This window comes from Oryctolagus cuniculus, chromosome 2, assembly GCF_051225735.1.
Source record: "Oryctolagus cuniculus isolate XC-2025 breed Fujian yellow rabbit chromosome 2, ASM5122573v1, whole genome shotgun sequence".
Classification (NCBI taxonomy): Eukaryota; Metazoa; Chordata; class Mammalia; order Lagomorpha; family Leporidae; genus Oryctolagus; species Oryctolagus cuniculus.
Window position 1 is genome coordinate 169,070,925 of NC_142868.1, and position 9,548 is coordinate 169,080,472.

At 39.0% G+C, this 9,548-nt stretch overlaps 1 protein-coding gene across 4 annotated transcripts in view; it reads left to right on the forward strand.

Moving 5' to 3' along the window:
* Nucleotides 1-1,882, forward strand: part of SOS1 (SOS Ras/Rac guanine nucleotide exchange factor 1) — a 134,326-nt gene extending 132,444 nt beyond the window's left edge. For all 4 annotated transcript variants that reach the window (XM_051842966.3, XM_051842967.3, XM_089326511.1 and 1 more), the window contains one exon: nucleotides 271-1,882. In XM_051842966.3, the coding sequence (XP_051698926.1) occupies nucleotides 271-762 (492 nt within the window). In that variant the 3' untranslated portion in view covers nucleotides 763-1,882. The remainder of the gene's footprint in view (nucleotides 1-270) is intronic.
* The last annotated feature ends 7,666 nt before the right edge of the window (nucleotides 1,883-9,548 follow it).

Sequence of the window (9,548 nt, forward strand, 5' to 3'; positions counted from 1 at the left end):
AAGTGATCTTAAAATAGAATGAATGATAGCAAGCAAGAGCAAACAACTAAGTTTTGAGAAAAAAAATTAAGGCAAAAACTGAACACTGGTGAAATTATTTCCTTATGCATTGGCAGAACCTCCCATTGAAAACACATGGCAGAACTCCTGGCTCCACACCTAGCATTCTGCCAGTAGCTTGTTTGAAAGCAAGCTTAATTCTTAAGATACTCATGGTATTACATAAATTTATTAATAAATATGTTTTAACCTTTTTTTTTCATTTGTTAGATTATGTCTAAGCACTTGGACAGCCCCCCAGCCATTCCTCCTAGGCAACCCACATCAAAAGCCTATTCACCACGATACTCGATATCAGATCGGACCTCTGTATCAGACCCTCCTGAAAGCCCTCCCTTATTACCACCACGAGAACCTGTGAGGACACCTGATGTTTTCTCAAGCTCACCACTACATCTCCAACCTCCCCCTTTGGGCAAAAAAAGTGACCATGGCAATGCCTTCTTCCCAAACAGCCCTTCCCCCTTTACTCCACTGCCTCCTCAAACACCTTCTCCTCATGGCACGAGAAGGCACCTGCCGTCACCACCATTGACACAAGAAGTGGACCTCCATTCCATTGCTGGGCCTCCTGTTCCTCCACGACAAAGCACTTCTCAACATATCCCTAAACTCCCTCCGAAAACTTACAAAAGGGAGCACACACACCCATCCATGCACAGAGACGGACCTCCACTGCTGGAGAATGCCCATTCTTCCTGAGTTCCTCTGTACCAGGATGCACAGTTTCCGAGCCCCAAATCCATTGCTGGCAATGGATGCACTGAATGTGCCAGCGCTGAGGAGGTAAAAAGTAAGAACTCCAAACACTAACAACTCTACTTCAAGATGCAGTATAAGACAATGAGTTTTAACCTAGACATAATTATAAAATGAAATGGTATTCCAGTTTAGAATATGGAAAGACTGATTTAGAAGAAATGGACAACTGATTGCACCTGAAAATCAAGTCAAACAACTTTCTCCAGCCAATAGGCAGGACTCTTCTTTTTACGAAGTGATCTTTATCATTAAAGGGATGGAAAACAGTCTAGCGTCCAGCAGGTCCACATGATGACAGTTTTTGTAATTCCAAATATTATGCACTTTTAAAAAAATCTTAAACAGGGATTTTAATATCCTCCTTTGTTTTCCTTTGCTTTACTCTTCTACTTTAGAATATTTTCTTAAAAATCACTCAAAGGACTGTGAGGAAAGGCTGTGGTACCTGACCTTGTTGAATTCAAGGCCCAGCACTGTACTACAGTCCTGTTTACAGATTATTACAGTGAATTGAATGGGTACCGAGGCTTCACCAAAGAGGTACTTTTTTTGTTGTTTTTATTTTAAATAATTTTACCAATTTTAAGACCATTTCCCCCACCTGTCCCCTCCCCACACAAGCTAAATGTGGTGGTGTTGCCTTCAAATAAGAGAAATTTTATGTCATTAACATGACAGAAGAACTTTTTAAAAATGTAACTGTCAAGTATACTATTTACATTTAGAAGACTGTTAATCTATGCTAGATTGTCATCCCCCCAACTTCTCTCTCGAAGGTTTACTGGTAACCCACATCATGGCTCGTAGCTGTCCCCCTAACCTTACTGTGGAAGAGCAGGCGCCTAATGTGAGAAGGCGCACCTGCTGGGCATCACTGACACCATTCATGTTTTACTAATGGCCGAGGAATCAGCATATCTAGAATTACCTTGCATTGCCTAAATCATGTGTATATAGTGAATGTTATATAATATACCTGGCAGGTCTGTTTTAATTTAATTGAATAAAGATACATATACTTTGTTTGGCTGGCAAATATTAAATTATTATATGGAGAAAATGGTTGATTCTTATTTCTTTGAGTTGAAAAACACACAAAAACACTAAGCATAAAAGCACGTTTTGTGGTACGCCTTGGTTTCTAGTTCTGGATATATGTATTAGTCTTAAAGAATGATCTAATATTGCAGTTTGGCATGTAGGAAAATATTTGGTTAGAATAGGATGGGTACCTTTTAAACAGAACTGTGTAAGTTTTTCAATTTCCTGAGCAACATGTATACAGTTTGTTAAGGTTTATATTGAACATTCTGGCTTGCTTGAGATCTTCCGCTCTGTCAGAACTATTCATAATAGAACATCTGTCTGCATCATTAACATCGTAAAACAGATTATTCATTAAGCCTATGTACCACTCTTCTGAGTCTTACAGATACTGTGACGAAATGCATGCAACTTATTAATGTCCACTGTAATGTCTATGAAATGTGCAGTATTCCATCCTTAAAGAGTCATCAGTTCATTGGTATCTGCATGTGTCCTCTGAATAATGAAGCAACATTTCAGCAGTTCTGTTAACCTCTCCATTAGAGACATTTCCAGAAGTGCTGCATCATGGTGGAAACCTAGTAGTTTAATAATTTCCTGTGATATTTATTAGAGCATTAATGTGTATCATGATAGTACAGTATATTAGCCATTTAAGGTCAGAAAGTATGTTAGTTGCATCATCATTAAGTAGTCCATCCTATCATATCCTTTCTTATTTATTTGTTAGAGTTGAATCTTTGTTTTTGTTTAATGTCTGTACCATTTCTATTATGGTAGCCATTTTTCTCTTTGTAAAATGTCTCTTCTTTTAAAAGCATCCTAAAAAAAATTTTTTCAAGTCCCCTCTTGGATGCAAAGTGCCCATAAGACCATTCATTCAACAGATACATATTTAAGCCTATTTACTAGTGCTGCTATAATTGTGATACACATTCCAGAATCTCCCATGACTTTTTTATTGGGCCAGCCTTATCGTCCCTGGGATTTCCCTTTTTATGGCTTATTAATCACTTCTTTTTTTAATTACCCCAACCCTTCTACAAATGAGAAACTGAGAAAAGTCACATAGGAGCCCATTCAATACCTCTCTGGCTAGTGTATTGGCCTTCAAAAAAAGTGATAACCCCTTTCAACCTGCCTGATCCTATAAAGAGGAAAAAGATTTGCAGTTCCAATTGTATTTCTTCCAAAGGGAACCATTCTTCTACCCTGTGGTTTTAGAAGACCACTTCACTGTGCAACCATTTTATATGCATGTGGATAGAGGATATTTTTTTTTTCAGAAGTATGGCATTTGGGTAAAAATACTTTCTGCAGTGGTAACTGATTAGAAAAATGCCAATTGGATGGTGGTGGTGTGTCCTTCCCTTCGTTTCATGTGAAACATTAACTAGCTGACAGATGTATCCTTTTCAGTAACTAAAATACATACACTTAATCAGGGACAAGTAGTGGCAGAAGAAGGCAAATGCATCATTCTAAAATTCTGCTTTTGAATCCAGCACATTGCAAAGCAGTCAATGCAGCATGACCTTTTGTTAAACACATTCCAAAATGTGGGACATTTCTTTTAGAATGGAAATATTCTTAATGTTTCATTATCTTTGGATCACAAATGGAAGAAAACATCTCAAGGCTGAATTTACTTAGCGGCTTCATAAGGATTATAAAAGAAAGGGAAGCTCTTCATGTCTAAGCACCAGGAACAGATGAGAAGTGTATGTTTCTAAATGTATTCAAAGACTACGGTTATTTACTCTTCTCAGTCCTCCAAATGTATTTAAAGACTACAATATACCAACATTAAAAGTTTGCTTAATTAAAGGTGGTTGGGCATCAATTCTGTGTTACTTGAGTAGGTTACTATTCTCTCACAACTCTAGGATGTTGTCATGATTCTGAATTTAGCAAAGAACATGCCACACTAGTGCTTCAACCAACAGAACAGGGTAGTGAACAAGTACTATTTAGTTGGAAGGCTATACTATGGTTCTAAATTATTCCTTAATTTTTTCCATAAATCAAAAATTACCTGATGCAAACCAAAAATTTGTTGGTATTTATGATTATGATCTTGTCTTAATTATCAAGCTTAGCTTACTTTGATCTTGTACTTCATTGTCTTAATATGAAATTTAAGTTCATTCTTTTAAATGGCTCAGCAAAACAAATGGGGGAGGGATGTCCCAATTTATTAGTGTTATACATACTGAGGAAAACCTTTTCCCTCTGATTTAGAAAGGAACAATTTAACCATTTATTTCTTGGTATTCTGCTGCTGTGGCTAAGTTTACTTACTCTTTTAACCTATATTGTGTGACTGTTGTACAAGTGCAGGTCCTGTTGCAATGCACATTAGTCTTTACCAGTAAATAAATATCACAAGGTTAATGTCAGTTTGGCTGAAAGAGAATTATGCAGTAAAATTATTTATAAGGGGAGGTGAGGACTTAATATTTTTCTCTTTTGAAACATCTCATTACTAACTTTAAAAATCATTCCATAACCCCTTATACATGAGCCAATGAAATATTTTGAGCTCTAGTTAAAAGAAGCATGAAGTCTATATGATAATTCTAAACAAAAGCACTTGTAAACTTGTTTTTGTAAAGTCCATGCCTTATTTTTCATTTTTGACACCGTAAAGTGCATTTTCTGTCAACTGTGAGCAAATTTCCCTTTTGCCTTTAATGAAAATAGTGCATTAAGTAGCCAATTGCTGCAAAATTTTAAAGCAAGTTAGCTAAAAAGGTGGGTCATATTGGACTACCATGCAGAGGAACAAGATGCATAACACAAGGAAGATATGTGCGGTGCGGCTTCGCCCGCCTGTGCCAGATGCATGCCACTTTCAGTAGCTGCCAAATGTGCCTTTAATTAAGAACATCTCTAATTTTTTTCTTCAGATCAAGTCAGCATTAGGGGGCGGGATTAGGGCAGGGGATTTGGGGGTGCAAACACCTGGTGAGACCACCAGAGAATTTGTCTGTCAAAGTGACATGTACAATTAGCTGAGACATGTTTGTGTAAATATGTGTATTCGCCTTTGTGTAGTAGCACGGTTATTTGCTAAAATAATTGTCAAAAAAAATTGCTCTGTCAGTCTTACTTTGATGTAAGAACAAAGTGTGGTCTATATACATCTAATATGGCCTCTGTACCTAACCATGTTCGTAGGTAATCTTTGTACTCTGTGTGCAGCAGTATTTGCGTTTAAAGTGAAAATAATGGCTGTTATTTTTCTGGCATTACTAAGATAAACCGAAAATAATAAAGAAAAATGCCTTACATAGCCCGCAAGTGTATTATTTTTGCATGTATTTATTTTAGAGGACAGTATTTTTTAAGTTATTTGTGATTCAGGCAGCTCATACTTTCCATATAGAAAAATGTTTTTGCATTTTTAATGATCTTCATTTGGAAGCAGTTTTTCCTGCATAATACAGTTACTATAAAAGAGGTTCCAGATTTGCTTCCGTGTCATATTCTATGATTGTCGAGAAAGACCCTTGGGATGGAAAGTGGTAACTTAAAGTGACCTTCTCTGTCACTTGGTTGAAGTTTCACAGGGCTGAGGCATTCGCAATCCGTAAAAGAATCCTTAAGATACTACGCTTTTGCTGGCGCTGCGGCTCACTAGGCTAATCCTCCGCCTTGCGGCACCGGCACACCGGGTTCTAGTCCCAGTCAGGGCGCCGGATTCTGTCCCGGTTGGCCCTCTTCCAGGCCAGCTCTCTGCTGTGGCCAGGGAGTGCAGTGGAGGATGGCCCAAGTGCTTGGGTCCTGCACCCCATGGGAGACCAGGAGAAGTACCTGGCTCCTGCCATCGGATCATCGCGGTGCGCCGGCCACAGCGCGCCGGCCGCAGCGGCCATTGGAGGGTGAACCAACGGCAAAAGGAAGACCTTTCTCTCTCTCTCTCTCTCTCACTGTCCACTCTGCCTGTCAAAAAAAAAAAAAAAAAAAAAAAAAAGATACTACGCTTTTGCTGAGACCTGCCGGAGTGAGACAGCTTGACCTATAGCAGTTCTTTCTAGGCCTGGCATGAAAAGATTTAAGGTTGTACGTGAAGAATTATGCAAATGCAAGGTCATCTAAGACAAGCTAAAGACTATAAAAAGGGATGAATCCTTAGAGATCTGATCCCCTTTCTTAAAAACTGAGCCAAATGAGACATGGAGAAATGTGAGATCACAGCCAGCTTCGTGTGGTGGTTAGTCACTGGAACTCTGACCCCTGCTGTTTGGAGGACTGCTTTCAGGTTTGTCTAAAGCTTATTGGTGATTTCTTCTTTCCTGGCTTAATGTGACAAAAATCATTGACTCATACAAATGTATTTGGCAGACCACTATGAATTCTAAGCATCTATTATATTCTAAGTAATCAGTTGAATAGTTATAGGAAAATAGTGTTAACATCAGTATCAGTCAAACTTGATTCTGAATTTGCTTTTGAAGTGTCACATCCTTTGAGCTTTAACCAGCTGATTTGCTCGCTTACATATTTTAGTCATGTTGGGTCCTCACAGAAGCAGCTGATAAGTCTCTGGTACAACCCACAGCTCGGCTTGCCTTTTGGCGGACAGATGCACATGGCTTCCAGGGGCAAGAATGGCTCTGATAAAGTACAGTTCTGAAACAACTTAGCCATCCTAACATTTTAGGACTTTTGATACTTATTGGAGGCAAGAAAAACTGAAGCCCATTTGGAAGCGAGTTTCTCTGCCTTAACTCATCAAAGAAAGGATCAATGTGATAGAGTAAAACCGGCAGGTGCTTTGGAATCATCTATTCACATTCTGTTTGCATGGCTACTCAAATGACTGGAGAAGTTACTTAGGTCTGAGTTGGTTTCTTGTCAACATAAGGAAATGAACAGATCTGTCTTGGCTACTGTGAGGCTTAAAGGACGATATGGAAAGTATAGTGTCTTGAGCAAGTGCTTAATAAATGGCACCTAAAGTTATAAAGGATACATTTTAAAAGGCTGCATACTTTTAGATATCTTTTAAGAGGCTGGTTGTTTGTCCTGAAGTTTATAATTGATTCTTTACTGTCTGGTATCCTTTGTTTATTTAGATTAGTGTGTGAGTGACCTTAGGTTATAAGCATTTGACAAGGGCCTATCTGAAATATTCAGCAGTCAGTAAGCACCTATTGTTCCAAGAAGTACATATGCTAGGATTATAGCAATGAGCAAAAATCCATTAGCATCCTGGGGTTTATAAGCTACTGAGGAGACAAGGACAATAATAAGCACAGTGAATAGGTGTCTTATACATTGAATGTCATGGCTGCTATGGACAAAAAAGAAGGTGGCTGGGAATGTCAGGGTGAAGGAGGTGAAATGTCGATGGGATGGCCAGAGTCTTGCCCCAGAATAAATAAATAAGTAAAGATGTGAAAGTGAGGGAGTGAGACATGCAAGTGTCTGGGAGAAGAATATGCCAAGTCACGGAACAGCCGTTCAAAGCCCAGAAGCAGGTACATACTTAGTGAATCTAAGGAATAGCGAGCTTGCTTGTGGCAGGAAAGGAACGAATGTGGATAGAATAGGAGGTGAGACCACCAGAGGTTTAACGGGGCCAAGATGACTTAGAGATTTAAAAGGCCTTGTAAATGACTGACTTCTTTTTGAGAGAAATAGTCTTTGGAGGGTTTGAGCAAAGGAGTGATGTGGTCTAATTTACATTTCAACTGGATGGTTGTGACTGCCATTAGAAAGTGGCATGGCCGGCTCACTAGGCTAATCCTCCACCTTGCGGCACCGGCACACCGGGTTCTAGTCCCGGTCGGGGCGCCGGATTCTGTCCCGGTTGCCCCTCTTCCAGGCAAGCTCTCTGCTTTGGCTAGGGAGTGCAGTGGAGGATGGCCCAAGTGCTTGGGCCCTGCACCCCATGGGAGACCAGGAGAAGTACCTGGCTCCTGCCATCGGATCTGCGCGGTGCGGCCGCGGCGGCCATTGGAGGGTGAACCAACAGCAAAGGAAGACCTTTCTCTTTGTCTCTCTCTCTCACTGTCCACTCTGCCTGTCAAAAAAAAAAAAAAAAAAAAAAAAAAAAAGTGACAACTCTGGAATTGGTGAGCAGAGGTTAGATCCTGGATATATTTGGAAGACAGCCAGTTTGCTGGTGGAATATAAGAGAAACAGAAGTGTCAGGAGAGACCTCTCTCTCAAATAAATAAATCTTAAAAAAAAAAAAAAAAAAGTGAAAGAAGGGGAGCCAGCAAATAGACCAAGAAGGAACCACCAGTGAGGGCAGATGCAAACCAGGAGTTAGTGTTGTCTTGGAGGTCTAGCTGAGAAATTGTTTCAAAAGAAGGAGGTGATCAGCTTGCCAATGCTACTTGATGGAAGAATAAGATGACTGAGAATGGACCATTCGTGTGGCAACATGGAGGTGATGGGTAATTTGACACTGGCAGTTTGGGGGAGTAGGTGGGCAAAGCCTGGGCTTGGTGAGTTTAATGAAGAATGGCATGAAAGGAAGTGGAGCAGTTTCCTCTTTCAAGTTTTAGGTTCTAAAGAAGCAGAGAACAGGGGAATAACTAGAGTGGTTAGGAGAGGATTTCTTTTGCTTTAACGATGAGAAAAATAAGAGTATATTGGTACACTGAAGGATTTGCTCCAGCTGAAAAGGAAAATGCAGTAATGAGGAGAGGGGAATGGGATCCAAGTGGAAACAACCCACCGGGACAGAAGCACAGCAGTGCCACCCACAGTCCTTTGCAGTAGGCCCTACCACCTTCAGATGAATGGAATTACATGCATGAGAAAAAACCAGCACATTCCATCTTTCCGCTAAGAATTATGAGCATTTAATACTACCATCTCTGAAGTGAACGAAGTAAAAATAAAAGTATTTTATAGATAAGGAACAAATTTAGATGATCTGTTAAAGATTAAGCACTAAGCTCTTGGAACACAACAGATTTTTTTAAAAACAAATGTTATTTGGTTTAGAAATAAAAATCTTGACTGTTCTGAACATCCAACAACTTCCCAAAAGGTATTTTTATCATGGCCTAAACTTTTAAGTTCTTGTGTGTTTAAAACTCAGGTCTCGTGTCACACATCAGTTAATTTCTTCCCTTAAAATATGTGTTTCCATCAGTTTTCCCAACATTCTTTTAACCTGTGTACCTTTTTGGAAAACCGTATCTCATCCTTCCTCTTCTCCAAACCCCTTTCCACCATGTGAGACCACTGTTCTAGTTAAGTAAGTATTAGGATGCTCAGACACCAACCTTCTGCACTGATGTCTTTAAATCAACTTTCAAAATGGAATTCCAAATGTCCCAGAAGCATGACTGTTTTAGGATTAAAGTTATTAATTGTAATGTTTCAAGAAAAATTTAGTCTGTAAGCTAAATAATTTTATGAGTATTTTACAATTGAGTGTAGAACATTCATTCTGTCATTTTTCTAAGTACATTGAATGATAGGAAACATAAAATCGTTGTTACCAATTTATGAAGTGCCTTGATCATGTGTATATGTATGTTTCTAATCAAAATGTTACTGTACTTAACACAAATTGAAGAATACAAAAATATTCATTGGAATGTCAAAGAACTATTAGCTTTCTGTCTTAAGGTAAGTATTATCAATTCTTTATTCTATCCTAAAATTAAGTATGTGGATAGAATCTGAGTGCTGAAATTTACTTATAGATC